The sequence below is a fragment of the Netta rufina genome (assembly GCF_964035555.1).
Source record: "Netta rufina genome assembly, chromosome: 5".
NCBI classification, from domain to species: domain Eukaryota; kingdom Metazoa; phylum Chordata; class Aves; order Anseriformes; family Anatidae; genus Netta; species Netta rufina.
Genome location: NC_140128.1, coordinates 52,807,524 through 52,832,887, shown reverse-complemented (window position 1 = coordinate 52,832,887; position 25,364 = coordinate 52,807,524). Strand labels below are relative to the sequence as shown.

The following is a 25,364-nucleotide window of genomic DNA, read 5'->3' as shown; positions in this document are numbered from 1 at the left end:
GTTCAATTCTGAAACAAGCAGGACCCATGCATTATGCAAGGTGAGGATGGCATGTTCTGGCAGCTGGGATCACCAGATCCGAGTCTGTTGAGCAATAAAGTTACAACTGAAACAAAAGCAAATAAGCAAAGCGACGTTGTACCAAAACAAGAAGAGACTAATTAATTACATAAACTAACCAAACAACCACAAAAAAAAGGTCACAACAGATGTTATCTCCTCTGCTCACAAAAGCAAGAGCTGTATTGTTGTCTTACTCGTGCTTTGCCCCTGCAGCATACAGCTCTTTGTCACAGCAGAGAACAGTCATAGGGCAGTTCCTAACAAATATATGTAAGGGAATAGAGGCTGAGCAGAACCATCTTGTTATTGCTCCAAAGCCAATATTAAATGTAAAGCAACTACATGTTTCATAGCTAGAGTGTCCAAAAGAGAACTACAAAGATGATGAAGGGTCTAGAGGGGAAGATACATGAGCAGCTGGGCTTCTTAAGCCCCGAGCAGAGCAGGCTGAGGGGAGGCCTCATGGCGGCCTGCAGCTCCCTCACAGGGAGCGGAGGGGCAGGCGCTGAGCTCTGCTCTCTGGGGACAGCGACAGGACCCGAGGGGACGGCATGGAGCTGGGACAGGGGAGGGTCAGGTGGGATATTAGGAATTCCACATTTTCTCCTATATAAAACATTCTTAAGCATCCTGCCCAAAACAGGCCACGCCAGGAGCACGAGGGGCACTGAGAAAGCACGCAGTACCAAGAGGTGACAAACTGCCTTGCCTTGGGATGGCTCAGTCAGAGCTGCATCATCGCTTTCATGGTCCCCACGCATGCTGTCATGGCAGCTGGGTTACATGGATTTTCATGGCACAGTTAGGTTAAAGCAACTGCAGGACACACACTTTATCGTAAGGACATAAAAAGCCTCAAAACACTTCATGGTTATCCCAGGAAACACAAACCATGCTTTTAAAAGAAAACCAAAAAGATAGAATTTGTGCAGTGGTAATACACAAATTTTACTGCATAGTTTTACAATCTTATAAGAATACCACTACGTCAGTACGCGTTGCTTTTTGTGACCATAAATCCAATAACTCTAGCAAGTTCTCAACACTGTCCATATACTTAGATTTGGTGCCCTCTTTGCAATCAGCTATCATAAAAACTACAGCTGCTCACGATCTTGAAAGGTACACGAAGGACACCGTAAATCCTAACAACTTATGCTGAAGCATTACGTATTGCATCACGTCTACTCAGCAGTCACCACCCCCAGTTTTGCCCACGGACCAGCAGAACAGCCATCCTATCGCCTACACCAGTAGCACCCATAGCCTGTTGGAATTAATCAACACCCTTTTTTTTTTTTGTTTGTTTTTAAAGAAGAGGAAGATGGGAAGAAATAAAACGAAAATAGGAATGAGAAGAAAAAAAAAAAGTATTTTAAGTACTTTTATTTTTAAAGTGAAATGTATGCAATTTGTTAGTTTTTTGTTTTTTGTTTTTAAGAGCTCTTAAGTGAATCATATTCTACATGTGCTCATTTATTTTTATGGATTGTAGTGCAAGTCTAGATCACTATCTCATGAGATTAATGCCACCTACAGTGTCCAAAGTTAGATAAAATGAGGAAGTATCAGTTCAGATGCCTGTTTTATCATTATAATACACATTTATGTTAAAGCTTGGAAAGAACAGTCATTTGTCATTCATGCTTTGCTGAGATTCTGCAGGGTTTAGAGAATACACAAAAAAAAAAGGGGGGAATGTTCTGCCTGCACTCTTTAAATTTTCCAACCAGCTAATCCATGATCTCATAGATTGGAAAGATTTCTTGTGGCAAACTAGAAGACAATACTGAGTCAGATGATTAATCTGCTTCCAGAGCGTCTTCCAGTTTTTCAGCAATTTATTACTTGAACTTAGCCAAATGTGAAGAAACATCTGAAGCACAGCCAACAAGAGGATGTGCACACTCTTTGCAAGTCAGAAGGATTGAAAGATTTTTTTTCTTTGTATGTAGGGTAAAGCAAAATGACACGCTTCCACTACTAGTTAGAGGTAGGCATATTAAAATGAATGCTATTTTCTAGTTTTAGCCTGACGGAAAACCTAAATATGAATTGTAAATTAATGATGTAGGAAATAAAGGAGCTCTCAGAGTTAAAAGCATTTCTTTTCAGAAAAAAGAACAACAACAACAGGAAACATTTATTTTTGCATTGTCAAGTGTCTGTAGATTTTCAAGATGAGTAAGCTGTACAAGTGTTCACTTATTTTCCGCACATTGTTAAATACAAATATAAAAAAGCTAAAATTAAAACAGACTTGGCATTTTTCCCCCAAAGAACTACTTCATTAAACAAACATATTTCACCTTTGCCTTATGCAGACATTAATTTTGAGACTATGCTGTCCAGCTCAGGCCATGACAGCTGATTAAGTAATGGAAACATTAGATACTGATTCTGACTGGTAAGCAAGTTTGAGTTTATTCAATCTACATTGTCTCCTTAGCGTACCAATTAACAGGATGAAATTGTAAATGAAGTACTTCCCCAACTTTTCCGGATACATTCTGTGCATTATGCATTTGGAAAGAACCTAGCACGATGCAGGTGTGCTTGCCAGACACCATTAGAGTCCTCACTAAAAGCAGCCTCTTACAGCCTTGGCCAGATCTGCCCCTGAACTCAGATGCACTGCAGAATATCAGAAGAGAAAATCTAAGCCTTCTAGAGATGGCACATTTCAGCAGTGGTCTTCTGCAGAAGTTAAATGATAACATAAATGATGGAAACCATGGCAAAGGATGGCAGAGAAAAGTCAGCATCACCCACACACAGAGATGCCTTCCTTCTAAAGCAAAAACACAGACTGTCAGCAAGCCTGATCTGAGCTCATCTGGTAGTAATACTTTGAGATATCAGCAAGTACATCACTCTCCACACTTCTCCTGAAATGTATTGGTACAAGTATTTACATTCCTTGGAAATCACTAACTTCAGCACCCCTAGAGCCTTATGAAACGTGCACGTGGACAGAGTTCTCTCCCTTCAGCCAGGCGTATGTCAGAGCACAAGAGCTGCTGAAAAGCCCATGACACCAAAGCACGGCCCCACAGCTCAGATTAGACAGGGCCATCCATCAGTTTTGACCTAGTATGCTAGCAAAAGCAGGTAGGAATACTAAAGATGTTACACTTCCAGAACAATTTTTCGGTTTTCAGACTCCACTAACTTTGCAAAGCTGTCAGAAGCTGCACATGTCACTTGGTACACATTTGGCAACCTCCCCTTCTCCTGCCCACATCATCGCTGAGATCTCATGCAACAAATCAAGTTACTGGAACTATTTTCTCCTTGGGAGTCACATTAGCACTAACTTTCAAACGATCTCTCTGCCTCACCTCTCTCGATGCCATCTGTTTAGCCTGGAACTATAACAGTGCAGAAAAAAATCCCTATACGGCAGGCACCTCCCACTTTAAATCCTGTCCTCCCTTTTTGGTTCATTTAATGCATCTTTCAGTCTGGGGCACAAAAGTCAGCCACATAACCCATTTTATTGATGCAGTCTGTCTGAATTGTCAGCACCAGAGTGCTAAAAGGAGAATTAGAAAGAAAAACAACCATTAAAATCTAAGGTTTAAAACAAAAAGATCTTTCAAAATGAAAATGAGCAATTCGCTGTGGCACTTAAACAGTGGAATGCAGCCACGACACAGTTGCCAGGCTCAGACGCAAGATCTGGAAAGTACCAAGCATTCTGGTGGCTCTTTCTGCGGCATAATGTCAGCAGTCTTTGGCAGACCAAAAGAATCTCTGTGCAGGAGAACAATGGGAAAATAAAACAGCAGTTTGGTTTCCTTTGACAACACAACACCAAGCCCCTTTGTTTAAAAGATTAGTGTCGACAGCATCACACAGGCTATCTTTCCTCCATCCACTTCCCTGATGCAAAGCATTATACCATACCTGAAACACAGCAGCAGCTTTCCAGGCTCGTCTCTGGGGAACAATGACAACACATATGTGCAACAGCTTATCCGAAAGTCTGGTACATACTGGACTGGTGTGCTAGACCCTGATTTGACCAGATTAGAGCTTTCCTCTGTGCGAAGCAAGTGGATTTAAAGCCCAAAATAATGTTATCCTATTTAAGCTTGTTATTTGGTGTGGTTAAGAGAAAAACCAGACAGAAATCTTTAGCTACGGTTAAAGCTGTAAAACTGTCTTGCTTTACGTGAAGTCCTGGAAAGCAAAAGTGCTTGCCAGCTGAATGCTACAGGAATGAACTGTCAAATCCTCAAATTGCATTTTATTATAAAAACGTATGATAGGATAAGAGAGCAAACGCCACTTGTCTAGCTGGAAAGCTTTGATTCTGGGGAACAAGAAGTTGAGTCTAATCTTTAAATTTGATAGCTATAGACCCAACATACCTGTCTCTAAGCCTGTATAGGTACAGCTGCGTGCAGTCTGTGAACGGGTAGGACAACTTTTCAGTTCAATCCCTATTCAAATCAATGTGCTTAAGAGCGATTAGCATCGCAAGGAGCTGCCCTGGTTGGATACAATCAGGTACATCGCACAGCAAAGTAATCTGAACAGACCAGATTAGTTTTTCCATGTCCTCAGAAGGTATGTGTGTGTAGGAGGAGGGAGGACAGCACTATCCCACATATCCACCTAATGCTGTACTCTGCATTGCACTAGGAACACATGAGAAAGGTGATGTAGCAGGGACTATATTAAAAATAACATAAATCATTAAATGAGAACAGACCATGCTTAAACTATTCTAGAAGTTGTAACCCAAATACGTGTATTCTTTATATAGACTACAGATGGTTATTTTTGTGAGCAGTATTTTCTCTTCTCCAACATAGCTAACTATTGTAGTCCAATATCTGTAAAAGTCTATTACTGTATTTCCAAACATTCACTGACAAATAACTTGTCCTTTTACAGCTTCACCACTAGAAAGTTAAAGAAAATGAATATAACTTCCTAAAATTAGAAGCAGAATGTGAAAAGAAGGCAATCTATAAAAGCAATCATCACTGAGAATCTCACAGCTGGGTGCTCTGTATTCATTAACAAAATGAGAAAGAAGAAAATGATCTTAACAGAAAATTCTCAGAAAGTTCCTAATGGCTAACAAGTCAGCGATTGCTACAGCAAAATTATAAGCATGTGCCCTTGACCTGCCACTAGCTGACAAGCTGAAGCCAGCAGCTCACTGTTTTCTCCCTAGCAGATGGTAGATGAGATGCAATTTGGAAATCAACCAGTTAAAAATGATCTTCCCCAACAGAGCCCTAGTGAAACACAGAAGAAATTTTCAGCATGTCAATAAATTAGAGGAACTTTCACGAGAAGAGCTTCATCAATGCAAACGCTTTACAGCTCGGAGTTACTGTGCAGGCTCTGTCAAGCATGCAAAGCAATCGGGAATGGCTTACCAAATTATCATTGCTCCACGTTTTGCTGGGAGCAGTCTGTACAATAAAAAGACATTGTAAACAAAACCCAGGAGAGCAAAGACAGCATTCTGTAGCCATAGTATTACTACAAGGTCAGTAGTTTGAGAAAAGTGACCCCATATGATCTGCCTGGAGTTAAAAAGCTAAAGATATAGCATAACAAGAGCTTGCAAAGAAAGGCAAGGGTGGTGTCATTACCAGAGCTACCTAAGGGCAGCAGAGCCAGGCAGAGCATAGCTGTGTTTTACTGTTTTGCATTCTAAGTGATGCTCTGAGGAACACGGCTGTACCACCACCTTAGGGGTAAGGGAGCAAAAGCACGCGTGGAACATGGGAGAGCAGCTCCATAACTCTGACCTTAGTGGCAAGGTTACTGCTAAGTGTTCAAGTCCTGTTACCAAAACCAGCAAAGGATGAGTTCAGATTTGTCACATGATGCACGCTAATAAGACTTTCACTTTTGTTTTGCACTGTCAGACAAAATGAACCAAACGATGCAAGGTTTGCTTACGCGAAATGTGTTTTAAACCACATGCAAATAAACTCCACACACTGGTACATACAATACGTTCTTAAAAACTTTACCAGTACTCAGTTCAACATATTGCCACTGCCTTAAGAAAATTGGATGTCTCCCCTTGATTCTTCAACTGCTTATCAAGCAAATAAAGCAGAAAGATCCGCTTTTACCTGCAATCAAGACAGACTTAAAAGGCAAGAAAGCTCATTTAAAACATCTTTTAAAAGTTACTGATGACTAGATAATTTTAGAAGTTACCTGTGACTGTGCATTACATACCAGCATTGTATTGTTTCCGTACTTATGTATTTCCCCAAGGAGATGTTGATCCCCACTAGCAGGAAACCATTAAGAGGCATCAGCCACTAGCTGATCAGCAATTAAATGCAGCCTTACAGTACATTAGAGGCAGCACTATACAAGCATCTCAGCAACTACTTACGTTAGCACACAGTTTTTTCCATTTCCAAACTTCTGCATTAGATATTGGAATAGTACCTGACACTCAAACTTCCTTGGTCCATTAACTCTTAATTTAACTTCTATAATCTGAATTTTTATGAAAACTGTAATCATATATGCAAAAGTTTCTCAAACAAATTTTAAACAGTGTTAAAATTTAGAAATATATAAGCAAACCCATCTTCCTTCTAAGAAATTAAAGATCTATTAAAACTGAGACAACACCAACAGTAAGAAATCCAGAGTTATCAATCTGAAATGATTTATGTTTTGTCATGTTTCGTAAGTGGATTCTTTGAGAGTCAGAAAATCTCAGCCTCCGATCAATACCTTTTATGAATAAGACATAGCCACTACTAAACATTTTGCTTTTTCCTGAAGATTTATCATCTTTCCAAATTGTTTTCTATGGACTCAAACCAAGCAGCATAATACAAAAAGAATAACACATTCCTCCTGCACCTGCAGAAAAGGTTACCAAAGTCAAAGGCAGATTCATCATTTTTTAAAACTCTGGTTACTTGTTCTCAGCTAATGGCTCCACTTCCAGCAGTGGTCTGACTTGTCTTCAGAACTCTGAACCTCCTGAATATTTTAGAGTCTGGAATTAATGCAGTATAACATTAGGTTTCATTATAGGTTGTCAGTAAGACGAGTTACAATTTAAATATTAAAGGAAGAAAAAAAAAGTCATTCAGTTTTAGAAAACTATTTCCAGGCTTATTCTAAAACACATCTTGTTCAGTGTTTCCTTTCACAGTAATGTACAATTTTTTCCACTACTGCCAGTTAATCTAGTGTTTGTGAGAAGCACTTGAATTATCTTGTGGCAGTCTTGCTTGGACGGGAAAGGGGAACAAAAACCTGCAGGAAGGCCACAACAGAGTGGAATATTTCCCATATTGTCCATCTTCAGTGGGGGCTAAATCTTCCTTCCATTTAATTCTGACAGATATCAAAGCTACCACTTCAAACTATTTGATATACAGTAAAACAATAATTTATGCCAAATATTTTTTTTTATTTTAATACTATGATCAGACATTTTAGTGAATACAGAGAAGGAAGACAAAACACTCTTTCTTAATTCTTTAAAAAAAATAAAGATGATTTCATGTTCTGTTCAGGAAACAGAGAATCATCCATCTGAAAAGTTACTTGGTTTAAGATGCAACTCTTCTATTTAAAGGAGATTTGCATGCCCCCCTCCCACCAGCAGATTCCCTAGCATGAGATCATGTTTTTATTACAACAGGGTGCACAGTATTGTCAGAAATGTCACCCTGCTGTGGTGCCATTTGCAGCACATTACGTAAGCGGGGTCCTACCACCCTCACAGAGCGAAGGAGTTGTGCTCCAAGGCTTGCCCCATCCGCCACGGCGTTTGGCTATGCGACAGCAACACGCACTTGGCCTGTTTTATAAAGAAATTCCAGTTTTCATGGAGGAGGAAAGGAAGGACTCAGGGAGAATCTATTTTGCAGACTTTGCATGTGTTGAAAAAAGCCTACAAGTATGGTTTGACCGACTAACACAGCCTTGCATCTCCCCAGGGCTACGTATGGGCCTCGGCAGGAGGGACAGAGCCAGCAGATGCCCGGTCTGCCCTTGGGGAGAGCAAACCCCCAGAGCCCGGTGCCCAGCCAGTGCTCTGCCTCGAGGGCCTCCTGGGGCTGAGCTCCTGCTGGTGGCAGCCAGGACTTCTCCTCTGAGAGTTTCGCTTGAGAGATTAGATGGGCTAAGGGTGTGCTGAGCACATCCTTTTCTAAAGGCCATCTCCTAACGGCACTGAGCTGAAACGCCAGTGCCAATAAAACACGCAGAAAGCCTGCCCAATAAAGCTCGTCACCTCTGTGGTTGCCGCAGCCTCTGAGCTCCAAGCTTCAAGATATGGCTGAGCCGACTGGCGAAGACAAACCTTTAGGTTTAATACGGCCATATAGCAGTAGCACAAACGTTCCCTTATGCTTTCTTGGCTCTGGGGAACCTCACAGCACTTGGACCTCTGTATCCAGCTGTACCGACACAAGCTAGGGCAAGTACAGCCACTTGAATTAAACTCATTTAGTATTTTGATGGTTCTCTCATGAAGCTGGAAATTTTTTTCTTCTTCCCTCCTCCCTTCTTTGATCCTTCTTTTTTCTTTTTTTTTTTTTTTTCCTTTAGTCTATGATTTCAGAAGGCAAATTCAAAACATGCCAGGACACCATTCAGCATTACGATCTTTATGATTCAAACAGGAACATTTTTAAAAGCAGTCCTGAACACGGATTAGCTGCCTCCAAGCATGTAACGTTTATTTCAGTGATGAGACTCACCCTAGACAATACCTGAGCACAATAAGCTTCTTCAGTGGCACACAGCAATGAATTCCACGGGCAATAAGGCGAGCAGCACACTGAACCTGGAAAATTGCTAGATTTACGAGAGGTGGGAAAAAGGCTGAAATTCATTGGAAAACATTTCTCCCAAATGCACCGAAGAGATGCCGCAGAAAACAATATCTGCTCTCAGCACAGCAATTTTCTAGGGCAGACAAGGCAAGCAGAAGATGCCTTTTTTTTTTTTTTTTTTTTTTTTAATACCCTTCAGTTCAGCAGAAGACAGACAAGAATGAAAGCTAGTAAGGAAAAGCTCCAGCCAGAAAATACTTAAAGTTATGTAAAATATACAAACATAATAAACTTCTCATGGTAACGTACACAGATCAAGAGGTCACATTGCCAATATTTAATGGTAGCATTTAGTAAAAATATCCCAGATGTCAGGCTCTATCCACAGCAGAGAAGGCCCAAATCCAGAGCTACACTTCTCTGGGTTATAGTGGCATAGCTCCACAATCTAAATGGTTTTCTTTGTAACCATACTTCCAAACTTTGACAAAACCAAGCATTTGATTTTTGTTTTACTCTTCTCTTAAATGTTTTACTTTGCAATCTAGTTGATCAAGCATCCCATTATAGGCAAGCCAGCGGTGGCTGTAGCAGGAAGCATCACCACAGCATTCACATCCCCAAGTCTCTATATCCAACCCCACCTCCTCCCCTTTTTTAATGGAAACGGGAAATCTTCATAAGCACGCTATCAACTTATGCCTTTCTAGATCATCTTGCCAGAAAAAGCGAGGCTTTTGAACCAGCTATTAAATTTACAAGCTTTGTACTGACTGGATTTAAATTTATGATAAATTCATTTACTGTATTTATTGGACTCCAGGAAAGCCTAGCTTATGAAATGAACAAGGCACAGTTCCCACAAAAATTACAAGAAATGATAAAGCAATTTAAAAAACCTGCAACAAATGCATAAATCAGTTGTACTTTAAGCTTCATTACACAGCCTTCATTCTAATATCTAACTTTCAAAAGCTTAAAAAGAAATGCTTAATAATCTTCCTAATTTTTCCATAGGTGTTAACCTTTCCAACTGTGTCTCTTCAGCCACAGCAATAACTGACAGAAAGAAGATGGCATCAGCCTGTGGATCTGCTCTTCAGCCCATTCAGTCTCCTCACCACCTGTCCGATTATTCCTCCTTTTTGTGGTTCCTAGTATCCCCCAGCAGACATGCCCTGCCTGCTCCTACCAAGCCCAACCCGCCTGCAGCTCCCCAATCCCGGCTCACTGCAGCTCCCCCAGCTCAGCTTTTGCACCTCCTGCTTCTTCCATGCAGCCAGGAGCTGCAAAGCAGCTGGGAAAGAACAGCAAACACATCCACCACATCCATCACAGTGGCTCAAGGGTAAAATCTATCCAGCCTTACCCCTACAGCCCTAAATCGGGGTTTCCTTAGCTGTTCTGTGGGACTAAAGGTAACACATGCCAGTCTGGGGGCTAGGGGCTGGAGCACATTCAGTTGTGCTGCTACAATGAAGCCTGATGTGTGCACAGGCACAGTTTGATATTGTGGCAGCTCAAGTCTCTACTGCAAGGTCTGACTTCTGAAAGACTGGTGGCTTGGCAAGCGGGATGGGCCAGCAGTGTGATGGGGAAGGGGCCCTCCCTGACGGTGTCCAGTCTTGGAGAGCTCAACCCGGCATTCTCTCAAGGCACCAAACCAGTGCTACACAGACCACTTTTTCCTCTCTGCAATCTTCAGAAAAGAGTTGAGCTCTTTGAAACTTCCTGTTAAGCAGACCCACATGAACACATCTGGGTGCAGAAGCTGTGCACTAAGGCAGAGGCTGACTCCCGGCTACGCCTGCACCCAGCCAAAACACGGCACTGACAAGTGAACTACTGCCAGGCACTCGCAACCAGCTCCCGACTGCTGACGGAGAAGCCACTGGACAAGTCCCTGCAGCGCAGGTAGTTGCTGCTGCTGCTGCTGATGTTCTGTGTGGAAGAGCTTGCCCCATACCTCAAGTCAGTACACGCAGGGTCACAATTACCTTCGCGAGGAGCGTATGGGAGTCATCGGCGAGTGCCTCCATCAGCAGCTCTGGGAGCTTGGAAGGGAGCAGAGCAGGGAGCGGGTCCCTGTTTGTCGTGTGAAGGAGCTGGGAGCTGGTGGGCAGGCACAAACTGTGGGATTAGGCTCACAGCAGGCACAGTACCCAGAATACATCCATTTTCCTGGAGGATGATTTAAGATTCATACAGTGTAATTAAGACCCTTCATCCTTCTTCTTTTTGCCCATTCCTCCTTCTCCTTGATAAAAAACTAACAAAAGAGCCATCGTCTTCAGCTGCTCTTTCCTGTGACCTCAATAGGATACAAAGGGCAGCAAGGATAATGCTCAGAACATACAGTGTAATAAAAAGGTGATTATTCTAGAAATTAATTTGAACATGACTAAATAAGGCACTGGATTTAACTGGAAGCTAGCGCACAGCTATATGATTATATGCATAATATGCTGTAGTAAGAGCTGCTTACCTGGACAAAAGGGTTATTCTGAAATAGAAATGGAAGTGCCAGTAGGTTTCTCCGGCTAGTCTTGGATTATTTCAAAAGGGTACAGCTCTATTCTGCTCTGCACAATTGTTCAGAGGGTTGCATCTTCAGTGCAACAGTGTTGCTTAAAGAAAAATGCATATGAACGAGCGTATCATTCATACCTCCTGTCTTGCCAGCCCACACCTTTTTACTAGCTAATTATCATGTGGAATCTGTCAAAAACATCAAGAGCATTTTTTTCCCCTGTTTTTTTTTTTTTTTTTTTTTTTTTAAGCTGCACCTTTTAGCATTAAAAATAAATAAATATGAGAAGTATCTGGAAAATGCAGCATTCATTTGTTCACAAGGTTTGTGCCTACCAGCGGTGCAATGACACCCGTGGGCTGTTTGGACCCGACGCCAGCGCTCCCTGGGAGGAGCTGCGAAGGTTGGCACTTGTTTCACTGCCCCAAATTTCCACTCCCACAGCCATGGAAGTGGGAATTCAACGTCCAAATGGCAAAATATGATCGAGGTTGCAGAGATATTTGGGGCTGGCTACTGGAATAATTTTCTCTTTTTATTTCAGAGAAGATATGAGCTCTGTTACCTTCAGACTGGCAATAAACGTTTCTGCGTGGTACACAGCTCCTAAACGCAGAGCCCTGAAGGACGGGTAACTGGGACTCGTAACCAACAAACCAATTCTTCCTGGCAGTTCACGGTCAGAAGAGGAACTATTTCACCATACAAACCCCTCACTTGTCAAGAGTCACAGAACTGCTCCTTCCAGCACAGAACGTTCCAGTTTATTACTATGCAGGTCTAACATTTAATTTTAGTATGACGAGTGGTTATATCCAAAGAGAAACTGAACACATATCTGTGCAGCAGAACAAAAGGTACTACAACAAATGGCAAGTAAAAACAGACCATTTACACTGCTGTATACAAGAAGTGAAATATCTACTATAAAAGCTACAACGGCATTTACAGTAACGATAAATCTTCCCCAACACATAGCAGTCAGGAAAGCAAAGGCAGTTATCCTTTGCTGGGTTACAAAAACAGTTTCCACTGCTGAACCCTGGGGGTCCACAAGGATTGATTAAACAGCGTTGGCACAAAACCCCAGCGAGCTGCTGGTTCGACCCAGAGCCGGGTGGTTCGGATGAGCTGGAGAGGGAGCACCCCTCTCCTTGCACCAGGTTTGTGCCCCCGAGGGCAGAGCGAGACAGCACCCCTCACCTCTGTGTTCTCTGCCACAGATGGGCCTGGACAGCCTCCTAAAATGAGCAATGAGGGCTCAACACCAATTTTGTTATTCATTTTAGATAATACCAACTCTAGTATCTCCTAATCTGAGTTAGTATTAACCTCTAGCATCGGAAGTGCTCCATAGCACTTGGCAGCAGCCCATAGAGCATCGTGCAAGAAAACTGGGCTGTAACACAGTACCTACCTCTTGACTCTCATATTCCACTTCTTACATGGATTAACCACTTTCTAATGCTAAATAATAAAACATTTTTCCTCAGTATTGATTTTAACAATTGTTCAAAATTCAAACCAAACCAGAAAAGAGATACCATCTTTGCAATTCTCTACTTTTTATAGACCCTAAATGCAGCTTCACTTACTCTTGTGTATTGTTTCAAGCTGTTAAATATCTACATGCTGGAAAGGAAAAAAAAAAAAGTCAAATGCATGAACTGTATCATCCTTCTCCCTGCCCCTGGAGAGGCTTCAGCCAGGCAGCAGCTACTTCAAAGCTCCCACTGCACGTGCCTAGAGACTTAAAGCAAGAGAAGCAACTGCCAAATGCAGGAGGCAGTAAAAGGCGTAGATTCAGAGGCCTCCCTGAGGCTAAACAATTTTTACATTAAGAACTCAAAAATAAAAACTAGAAAGGAGACAAACCCTGAAGTAACGCCCTCCTGGAACAACACACACCCGAATCTCTCATAACTTTCTGAGGCACAGCCACTGAGGTTAATGGCCCAGCAGCAGCCAAGTGGTTTCTGGGCTTCCCAAAATCCTACAGAGCCTCGTGGGAATCACTGGAGCTGCTTTATACATTTACTTCAACCTTTTGGAATCAAAGACGAGCAAACCAAGAGGACACACAACAGTTCAGGGTTCTTAACCCAAGCCTTTCTACACGAGACCAATGAAGGTGGCTGTTAGCTCCCGGAAGAGCATTTATGCTTGAATTATCCAGCGCGCAGAGATCTCGCAGATCTCCCCCTTCCCCTTTCACCAAGCCTGCTGTAATCAAGTGAAACACTTCGCTTACAGCCATCCAGGCACAATGCTGAGCAGAGAGCGGCAGCAGCGCGTTGATGTTTGTTACTGATTAATTCCTGCTCTATTTTTAGGGTACGCCTTTTCCTGCAAAGCTGTGGAATAATCTGATCAATGTGTCCCCAAAAACAGTACGTTCCCAAAAAAGGCAACACAAAGAAAAGATCGTTCATCGTTTTTTTGATGGAAGTCATACTTCTCGCAAAAGTACAAGAGAAAATTCTAAGGAACACACAAAGTTTCAAAGTGCAAAAATAAGAGCATGATATGCAATTAAGAATTAAAATTTGTGTATAAGAATACTTTGAGTACAACTGTGTGCTGCAGCTATTACATTGCTATGAATCAGACATGTCATATTCTGCAAAGAACATAGGAATTACAAAATACTGAGATTCATAATTTCCAGAGGGGGAACCACACAAACGCACGAAAACGACCGAGGAAGCTAAACATCCCCTACAGAAATGCAGGAATCTCAGCGGTAAAAAATTTATCTTAGTCCACTGTGCCTTGAATGGGTAACTGAATTGAAATTGAAATTTATGACCCACGTGTTATTTTCCACCTCTACGAACTTTTAATTCAATTATAAATCACGTTTCCTCCGTATTGCAGTTTTTTAGTGGCTGTCTGCCTTTCCCCTGCATTGCCTCGCAGAGTGTTTTACAACTTTACCTTCTGCCACCATGCCTGGCACAAGACAAAAAAAGGGGGGGGAGAGGGAAGGAATCACTTCTGTCTGCCACAATACAGCAAGAGTCGGGTATCCCTTCTAACTTGAATTAATTTATTGAGGCTGCTCAACACATGGTGCCACGAGCAGCTGCAGTGACAAAGCACAGGTCCAGGTCTGCAAGGGGAGATGAGACCATCTCGAAGCCCGTTTTGTCTGCAGCACCATTATTCCTGCAATTTATCTTCTACTGCCTCCTGAAGCTGATTTAATTCTCTGACCTGGCAGAAAACGAGCCCAGCAAAAGCAAAAACAAAGTACCACACACAAACACGGCGCAGACTTTGCTGTTGGGTTAGCATGTTAAATTAACTCTGACAAATTAGTCTGTCAAGCGTTCAGTGGGTAAAACCACACAGAGCAGGAGAGGAAGCAAGACCTCTCTCTGGAGCAGCAGCATGTTCACGTTCGCTTATCTGCCTGAGGTGCTGTGGCCCAAAAATGAGAACCTCGGTCTCCTGGATATTCCACCACAGTCACCCAGCTTCCCCAGCTCTCTGGCCCGTTAACCTTCACCGCCGAGCAACCCTATAGGTCCTCTTATCTGTAACACCTAAAGAACCAAGCCTGTTATCTTACACATCCCTTATCCACTCTTCCCCCGGACTACGTATGTTGGATTATTTAATTGAAAAATTGCAACAACACAGTGTTACTCACTGCTGTAGTAAAGCCAGTAGTTCAAATAATTTCCTTATTATATAAATACACATCAGAAACCAGATAAATTTTATCAAAAGCAGCAGCTTCATTCAAAAAAAAATTCTTTTTCCTTTTTTGTATCTTTGCCCTGGGGGAACAGAAGTGGTAGGTTGCCCTGGTATTTAATCCCCTTGTTTAAACAAATTTTAGAAGTGAGCACATTATTCACCCAGGAGTATGTCTTCATGTAAGAGGTTCAGGTCCTGGCAAGAGCATCCTACCTAGGAATCGCAGCTACAGAAATGCTTCTCTCAAATAACTCACATGAGACAACATCAGAACAAACCATTCTGTTCTGTTCATTGCTTCAGAGTTTCACCTAAATGTCTTATCACTGAACTCCATAAAAAAAAAAAAATGAGTAAATAGAAATATATTGCTCCTGGGAGACCATCCATGTTTTCCAACTGCAATTTATTTTGGTTATAAAGCATTTGCTTAACACATCAGCAAACATTTTTCAGCTCCGTATCTGAATATTTAATCCCATGACTCAGTTTCTTTGCTGTTTTCAGAAACCAAATCCAAGCACCCAGGTCGTAAAAGACAGTTGAAGTACAGTTCAGATAACAAATTTATAGCTGAGTTAAACGATTAGTTCTGAAAGACTATGGGTATGACAAAAACTACTTCCAAACTTGTGCTGATAACGTGCTTATTTCAAGTCTTTCAGATAATGTCCTGAAAAAAATATCAGAGCAAAACCCAACATACACTAAATAATCATATTAGGAAAAAAAAACACTCCAAACCCCCACTAGCATTGGGACTGTGTTTATTTAAAACAGGTGTGGAAACACCGAGTTATTAGATAATAAAAAGGCCCACTAGTCTGTTACACACATACTCACACCCTTTAAAATGACTGAGCTTAGGTTTTCTGACAAAGCTGAACAGTTGTAAATTTAAAGCCTTGATTTTCGTTCTGTCCAATGCATTAGTATTTGCTCAAAGGAGTCAACAGCATTTAATTTTCAGTTCTGAATGCCATCAGTAACCTTAATAAGCTTTGTGAAAAACAACTGCGAATAAATCTTTGGACCTGCAGAACTGTTGCTGAAGCACAACACAAGCCCTGTGGTGACTTGTTCACAGGATGAAGAATCCCAGAAAAAAGTGCAGACTGGAACAGTGAGTAAGCAACTTTCACAAGCAGTGTACCAGACCATACTCCTTCCCCATTAGAAAGGCTGACAGTAAGAAATTAGAGGCTAGGAGACATCATCTCTCAAAGGAGGAGACAGCACAACTGCCCTGGCGCTAGCTGCCACAGCAGCGACGCCCACTGACTTTGGTATTTCACAGAATCACGGCATGGCTGCGGCTGGCAGGGACCTCTGGAGGGCACCTGGCCCAACCCCTGCTCAGGCTGGGCCACCCAGAGCAGGCTGCACAGGACCACGTCCGGGTGGCTTTTGGAGATCTCCAAGGAGGGAGACTGCACAGCCTCTCTGGGCAGCCTGCACCAGTGCTGTGGCACCCGCCCAGCACAGAAGCGCTGCCTGGCATTCAGAAGGAACCTCCTGTGTGCCCGTTTGTGCTCACTGCCTCTTGTCCTGGCACTGGGCACCACTGGGAAGAGCCAGGCTCCACCTTTATGTTTGAGTTTGGACCAGGAGTGTGCCTGTGCAATGGTCATGTGCTCTACAGATGTCTTCCTACTGTCCCACGTTTTCTGCCAATGTGGAGTGCTGAAGTACAACATAGCAGACCTAGGGTATCTTGTAGTATCTCTTCTAAAGTGTCCTGCACTTCAGCTGCACATCCCGCAGCACACCATTCAAGAAAAGATGCATCTGCATGCCACCAGTAGCTGACCCCACCTGCACATCTGCCATCCCACATGCCAAAAGAGCAAGTTTTATAACAGGATCTCTTCTCATTTCTTAGTAGAGAAAAGCCTCAAGCCAGGGAAAACATATAAATGCTTAACTTAAAAGTTGTATGTATAAATCCTTTAGTCCCAAAGGATCCCTAATTAGCTCACTAAGATATCTGAACAGAGGAAATTACTAATTTCCAAACTGAAAAACAGCCACCACAGGGATGAGACACATGCACAAACTGTCTAGCATAAAAAGGAAAAAAAAAAAAAAAAAAGGAAAATGCCTCCCCTCATACCTCCCCATGTGCATGGCATTATACAGTTAGCTAAATTACAGTGGTGTCTTTTTTTTCCCTCCTATGGGACAACATTTGTAAGAATCCTTATTTTCTCAGACTCAACTAGAGTTTGACCGTGAGCATTTTCAGAGTTTGAAATCACAGTCCTACTGAAGTCTGCAGCCAAACTCCTGTGAGCTGTACAGCACCAGGATTTCACCTCCTGCCCCCAACAGATCAGCAATTCTTTACTGTGTTATGCTCTGAGCTATTTTAAATATGCTTTAAATCCAGGCATCCAGGCCTCAGATAATCCATGTACATAGACTCGTTAGATTCAATTTTAAAATTCAATTCTGTTCAAAACTCTATTTTTTGAGTTCACAGTTATAAACCTAAAAAAGATGGCCTGATTTTTCACATTAGCTGAGCAAAGTTCTGGCTGTCACTACCCTATTATTTTGGCCTATATTTGGAAGAAGTGCAGCAAAAAAAATGAGATATTCTTTAACATAAAAATGCAGACATCGGTTCTAATAAAGATCAGCCTGAGTCTCCGGCCATGCTAATGCCTGTGAGGTTTTGAACAGTTTAGATAAAGACCCCGTTGCCCCCTGTGACCCAGCCAAGCTGGCCAGACCACCCATCTAGCAGCAGAGCTTGCTGACATCCAAGCAGCCACCTTGTGCCACTGCATTCACTAGATGTTGATTGTTAGGACCACGTTACCTAACACACGAAGCCAAACATGCTAACTTTGGGGTCAGAAAGAGGACCCACCTGCCAGACCCACCAAGCTATTTCAAGCAGCATCGCCATTTGGGAGCTGGGAGGATTCTTTCCAGAAAGTACAAGGTTTGCAAAATGCTGGACAGGGAAAGGAAGCAACAGAACAGTATTAGTTTCTAGCAAACATACAATAAATATGAAGCTGACTGTCTGTCAGCATCTTTTGCACGTTTCATAATGATTTTTTTCCTGAAGGAGAGGGGAAGATGCTCCTAATGCTGCTGACCCCAGGGAAACTCCAGACATTAACTCACCGCTGCCCTGCCATGTCACCTTGGTGAAGGGGAGCTACAGCTGCAAGTCTCAAAAGCTGCTTCTGTTTGTTTTGTTTTACCACAGTTGAAAGAACACATTGAGTTTTCATGAAATACAAGATTTGTTACAAAGTTTTCATTTAAAAATATTTGCCTTTAGTAGCTTGAAACTATGATTCTTTCTTTACCTTTTTTATTTATTTATTTACATACTGGAATGTACTAAGATACTATTCTGTATCTTACAAACTTCAGATTTGAAAGCTTCGCTCAACCTTGTGTTTTGAAAGGGCTCCTAACTCTCAGATGACTACAAGCAGCGTTTCATATATTGACCTGCAACAGATTATAAAAGTTATACTTAAACCAGAGAATAAATTCTTCTTCCCTTCTTGTAGGAAGCTTCCACAAGTTTCCAATCAAACACAATGTCTATGCTATTAAGAAAAGCAAGCTATTCTATCACTATGAGCTGCTCATTTCAGATTGAAGACCCAAAAGGTAATTTTGTATGTCACATCATCTAAAAAATAGCGTTACAGACCTCTCTTACTAGTTTTCAAATGAGCGTTATATGTATTCAATAAGCAGTCATTTCAAAGCAAGACAAGAAAATGATGGACCATGTCAGATTTTACTCTTTGGAAGTAATGGAGTGTGGACAATCTCACTTAATTACTTTCCAAAGAATTAATTTAGTGAAATCATGTTAACATATCATTATCCCACCCCATCCCCCTAAAAAACCTCAGGGAGCTACTTCCCCATTTTAATTATGTAATGAATGAACATTCATTGTGTTTCAGGGAAGAACAAAAATCGTCCCAAGTTCCTTCCGTACTCCCTCTCAGCTTTTGCAATACCTTATGGCTGCCCAATTAGTGTCATTTGCAAACAGCAAACACCGACAAAAATACAGTCATTATAGCACTTCATGCGACCTTCCTACTTATTCTCTCACATCTTCCTCGAGATTTTAATGATCAAAAGACAGGTTCTTCATTACAGCTTAACAAAACTTCTTTTGACAAAAGAGCTGCAGCATCAACTTTAGGATTTTCAGCTTGAATTTCTAAGGAAAGAAGAAACAAGGGAAGTCAGGATAAAGCCTATTAAAATGTATGTCACTGACTGGAGAACTCACTCTCTCCCTCCTCATGTATTCACTTTTTAATAATGTACTTCTAATATAATTTTAAGCCTTATTTGAATTGTTTGCACGTGGTTTAAGCTTCAATAGAAGAATCTGAGTTTGGGTATTCTTAATTAGAACTTAAAACACTCACTTCATCAGTTCTGTAAAGCACTATTAAATTTTTTAAAAACCTTGAAGATCAGATAAAGCATGTTTTTCTGCTGAGAGCCCAATGCTTTAATTTACAATTCCGTATGTTGTTTTATTCATGATAAAATACTTGATACTTGCAGTTTCTCTCCATCCTCCTAACACTGACACAGCCTCTCTGTTGAGGTTTGACTAAGACAGAAGGATTCTCTCACAACTGATCTATATTTTCATTTGTTTTTAGAAGCTTATTAAAAAACACCCCCCCTCCCCAACTCTAGTAACTACAATTAACACTATTCATGACTAAAAAGGGCTTTAATAATTTATGATTTGGAAACACATAGCTAATTAAAGGGCGACAAATTCATTTTACTTATATAGTGCCTTACTAAAAATAATAGTTTGAGCTTTAATAGTCTAACAATATATATTGTGAAAGCGCCCATTACAGCAAGTTATTTTTATTTCAGAGTGTATGATTTATTCTGCATTCAATTACTAGGCACACAAAAATATGCTATCCCTCCCCTTAATTCCAGGATAGAAGAAAATGAGTTCTAGAAGCTGGTTGATCAAAGCTCATCTTACATGCTACAGAGCTTCAAAATATGTGAAACAGACATTTAATGCAGAGTCCAAGCCACGGTTATATCTAAGGTTTCAACTGTAAAAGCCAGAACAAATTGCAATGAAAAGAAAAATGAGAAAACGTTCTCCAAGCAAGTCTGGCTAAGAAAGTCTCCTGTCCTACCAAACTGGCAGATGCTTCATGTAGGTTACCTCCACGAGGTCAAAATGTGCCCCTGGCCTGGAGAGAGCAGGTCCAAAGACAAAGTATGAGAAAGTCTGGTACGTCTGCCTCTCTCAACACCCTGTTGTATGCTTCTAAGAAAAAACAACAAACTTGAGTAATGCTATTGACAAGTTCTTAACATTGCTTTGAAGATGTATTCAACATCTTTTCATCTGCATGGGGTATGAATCTGTCCAACGAGACAATCCAATTTCACTTGGCATTATTCCTAGGAAGTGATCGCAGTGAAACAAATCGCAGTCTTCTAACCTTGACGGATTTGATCTAGTGACCTGAAAACTACAAGGCTCAGCTTACTGCCCCTCACTCCCTAATCCATACGATATCATGCAATTTTGGTCCAGCTGTAGGAAGAGAGTAACTGGACATGTTTTGGAAGGTCAGGGAGAGGAAGTAAGAGAGTCACCTGCAAAAGAAGAGAAAACTGCCAGAATAATACTGTCCATAAATGTTTCCTGTTTGTGGAGTTCACTTCCTCACCGACAGAGCATCCTTCCACTTGCAGATAAATGAGTCAGAGAAAACATACACATATTCAACTTATTTTCAGGAAAGGCAGATAATTACAGAAGCAGAAGGTTCAAATTGGAAGTAAACTGACCAAAATTAGGACATGAACGGATTTACACAATTCACTTCTCCCGATTTTGGGGAAAAAAAAAAGGTGACTGACAGTTATAAAAACTATTACCAGTCAAAAATCTAAATAATGGAGATTGGGGGAAGACTGAAATGGAGATTTGGGAAGGGGAGAGGGAGGACTGAAAAAGAGTTTTTACTCCTTTAAGTTCAAAGGTTGTTTTTATGTTTTTTTATTTATTTAATAGATGTTGATATAGTTGATATCACTTCAAAATTTCCTTTACAAAGAAATCCATTTCATTTAGAATTTGTTTTCCACTTTTTTTTTTTTTTACTGCCTTATCCAGGTATTCTAAATGTGATGCTTCTGTCAAACAAGACACCCATGTTTGCAGAGGTGACCATTTGACAGCTACGATTTCCCCACTAGCCAAGTGAAGAATACTGAGAAGATGCTACAGGTTGTAAACAAATCAAGGGTAAATTCCCACTTCCATTTCGAAGTCCACACAGGCATTTTGTAGAACACAAAGCACAAATTCCACCCTTTTTATTTTACTCACTTAATAACCAAGTCCACATCTGTCAGCAGGCCATGTTTCTTAGATCATGGTTACAACTACGAACAGACAGGGAATTGCAGGCAGAGGATCCACAAACCTCTGCCCACATCCATCCCACCTGTGTCCCTGACTTGGTTATAATCGCTACAGCTGATTTACTGAGTGGCAGAGTGACCAGGAGGCAAAACGAGCCCTGTACCTAATTGCAGTATGCACCTTGCTCTGTGGGGTTTCATGCCCACCATGATTTTCTCTGCAAGTTCTTGTTCAGACACTAAAAGCTTAACACTAGGCTGCCTTACTAGCATTGTACCACTTGTGCCGTCAGTTTAAGGAATACATTACTAAAGCACTGCCTGACTGTGGGTGAATATAACAGCTTTCTATCCAAGAACCACATAAAAGTTACATCAATACCAGGGAGTGGATCTATAAGCTGGCATGGTTAATAATCCAAACTCTACTTTTCAACATGCAAAATAAACCAAGTGTTCTTCAATACCTGGGAAGTGAGATGCAAGCTGAGAACCATCCCTAGACAGGCATTAATGAGTTATTTTAGTGTTGTCGTTTAAAAAAAATAAAATAAAAATAAGCAAACAGAATAGGCATACCAGCTAACAGAAATGTTTTGTGCATCCGAAGAGGCTGTCCTCTGAAAGGGAGATGGCAAATGAGTGTGATAGACTCCATAAAGTAGACACACACCATTTCCTCCAAGTTCACACCCAAGGAAAGCAGAATGAAATAACCTAAAAATCATACTGCAAGTTTGTGTTTCTTGCTTTGATGCTGCCTCTGAGTGACACCTGAATCCATTAGCACAGTGGCTCTCAAACGCCAACTCTACCCCACTGCTCTGCAAAACGGAGTTGAAGAAAGTAGGTGTCTTTGAACTAGCTGTGCTAAATATTTGTCCTAGATTTTCGACATGCAGCTCAAAACGCAACTATTTTCCTTGCCTCTTTCTTCTCTCCCGTCTCCCTCCATTTCTGATATTCGTACGCATTGTAAGCCGTAAAACCACGCTACTACACAACCACGCAGACCAGATCTGTATACGGTTAAAGAAGAAAACTCTTCTCCTGAACGCTGAGTGGTTTCTAGAGAAGAAGGGCGGCTTGGGGTCAGTTTGCCCTCCTGTTGCCCCTTTCCCCCCAGACCAGGTCCCTTGAGGGCCAAGACCCCGTTTCCTTAGCCCACCACAAGCCCACCCTCCTCCCCTCCATCTCCCCGCAGCCACCAGCTGCCCAGGGCAGGGAGAAGGGACTGGGCAAGGGGACAAGCTGCAGCCATCCTCATGCCAAGCCGAGAGCCTGCTCGCTGCCCTGAGCCACCTGTGCAGCCACAGGTTATCTGTGGCTGTTCCTACAGGAGTGCTGGCTCTGCACCCCGATGTGTCCTGACACAAGACACGCAGGCAGTCTCTTCACTGTTTCTCCGATTCTAGGTGATCAGAAATTTCCATTATGGCCTTCCTTGGAAAACTAACCCTTTCTTCTATCTTCAGAACAGAAATCCTCTCAGCGTACAATGATGATCACTTCAAGTGCTTACCAGCCATTTCTTTATTTCACTTTACCCCATGCTGAAATCACATTTGTCTTCAAATGTCTATCACCTGTTCGCTCTGTTTGGTTCTTCTTTATGCCTACCCTCCTTACAACTCCGCATCGTCTTTCACAGCACCCATTCTACTTGCAAGAGCTTTCCACTTCCTTCCAAAGCAATTTTCTTTTCCTCTTTCAATCTCAAAACCTTCACTGGCACCCTTCATCTGTAGTTTTTTCCTCATGGGTCATGCGTGTCTGTGTGAAATATCTGATCACCTCAAGGCACTATTCAAAGACCCAGTTCTCTTGTTCTGCTTCATCTCGCATAATATAGTCTCACTGAAGGCTAACTCATAAAAGGAAAGGCTTCTGAATCAAACCACTTTCTTTTACAAACACAGAACAATACAGGTTTACAACAGTCTCTTGAGCTCGCTATCTACAATTATATGACAAGTAGGCAGGTAATCTCTTCAGTAACCCATTCTAGAGCATAAAACTTAAGGATTAACGAAGATTTTAAAACCTATGTACAGCGTAAATGGGGAGGGGATATTTTCATCATGTATGCTATGTGCTTAGAGTTACAAAATCAGCAGCAGCGAGAGTTCTCGGAAATAAGATCCTCTGCTTATTCAAACTATTGAGTGTTGTTACTCCTCCTGTTCCCACATGCATGCTGCTATCATGAATAGTGGAAAAGCAGAGCCCAGAGATTTTGCTAGGAAGCCAGCTTGCTTATAAATGGATTAGAGTACAAAGTTTGCGAGAAATTGATGCATGTTTTCTTTATAAAAATGCTTGCAATGAAATATTTACCAAGATTAGGCAAAACAGGCATCTGCTATTAGCGCACAACCCCCGTACCCAGTCATAGTTTCCTCTCTTGAGGAGCTGGGAGAACACTGCATCCCCGCACAATGCACAGCCCAATCCATCACGTTCTGAAGAATTACTCCCAAAATCTTAAGGTCCAAGTTTTCTGCTAGCCTACCCCTTTCTTGCACCATGCCACAAGGAAAATCGTGCAAAATCTATCATCTTCGTCCTCTCCGTGAGGAGAAGCAAGCTACGTTTGATGCAGCTGCTGTGGCCGAGCAATTTGCCATTAACCTGACTCCAGCTGCTCAGGCAGCAGCCGGCCCCAGACCACGGCTGAAACCTGGAGGAAGCCGAGCTCCGCAAACCAGCGCCGACCGAAACACGGGGCTGCGGACGCTCATCACCTTGCTGCAAAAACACAAAGCAACAGCTAACCTCAAAATAGCGGGTTTTGTTTCCCAAGTTCTCCAGGAGGCACTCGCGGGGATGTTCAGCCCCCACAGACCCACCACCACCACCAGCACCAGCAGCGAAGGGCTCCCGCTGCCACCCAGGCCCCGCTCCCCAGCGCTTCCCCTGCTGATCCTGACAGTCCCTCACTTCCTTCTTCCTCCTCTCCCATCCCGAGCCCAACTGCTGCCTTTCCCCGCTCCCACCCGGACCGCAAACGCCCCCTCTTCCAACCAAAAAAAAAAAAAAGGACAAAAATAACCAGCTCACAACAACCCGCCCGCCTCAACTCCTCCCAGCCCTTCCCAACCCAAAACTCGCCCTTGCCGGGCAGGGAAGGCCGGGGGTCACCTGCCCCGGGCCGGGTGCTCCCCAGGGGTGTCCCCAAGCCCCCAGGGCTGTCCCCAAGCCCCCAGGGGTGTCCCCACAGCCTCGTCCCCAGCCTGCGGGGGCCGCGCTGCGGCGGAGGCGAAGTTTCTCCCCCTTCTCCCCTGCCCCGCGTTCCGCTGCGGGGCCGTGCAGGGCCCTCGCCCTCCTCCCCGGCCGTACCGTTGCAGAACTGGAGCAGCGAGGAGGTGTCGTAGAGGCTGCTGTAGCTGGAGAAGCCGTCCTCCATCCTGCCCGCACCGCCGCCGCCGCCGCCGCCGCGCCCGTCCCGCCGGCCGCCCGCTGCCGCCTCGCCCGCGCACTGAGGAGCGGAGGCGGCGGGGGCCGCGGCGGCCTGCCCCTACCCCTGCCCCTGCTCCCTGCCCCTGCTCCCGTCCCTGCTGCCGCTGCTGCTCCTGCTCCTCCTGCTGCTGCTGCTCCTGCTCGCACTGCTGCTGCCTCACTCAGTTGCCATGGCGACACATTCACTCCGCCGCGGCCGGGGAGGCGGCGGCGGGGAGGGGGAGGCCGCGGGGCGGGGCGCGGCGCTCCCCTTCCCTTCCCTTCCCTTCCCTTCCCTTCCCTTCCCTTCCCTCGTCCCTCCTCCCCTCAGCCGGCCGCCAGAGCGGGAGGCCCCGGGGCTGCGCTCGGTTGGAGCGGCGAGAGGCGAGGGGCGGCCCCGGGGCAGCGAGGCC

General features: G+C 43.1%; 1 protein-coding gene across 4 annotated transcripts in view; it reads right to left on the bottom strand.

The window, feature by feature from the left end:
• Nucleotides 1-25,024, bottom strand: part of EML1 (EMAP like 1) — an 80,034-nt gene extending 55,010 nt beyond the window's left edge. For all 4 annotated transcript variants that reach the window (XM_084288558.1, XM_084288559.1, XM_084288560.1 and 1 more), the window contains exon 1: nucleotides 24,853-25,024. In XM_084288558.1, coding sequence (XP_084144684.1) covers nucleotides 24,853-24,919 — 67 coding nt within the window. In that variant the 5' untranslated portion in view covers nucleotides 24,920-25,024. The remainder of the gene's footprint in view (nucleotides 1-24,852) is intronic.
• Nucleotides 25,025-25,364: the final 340 nt, after the last annotated feature.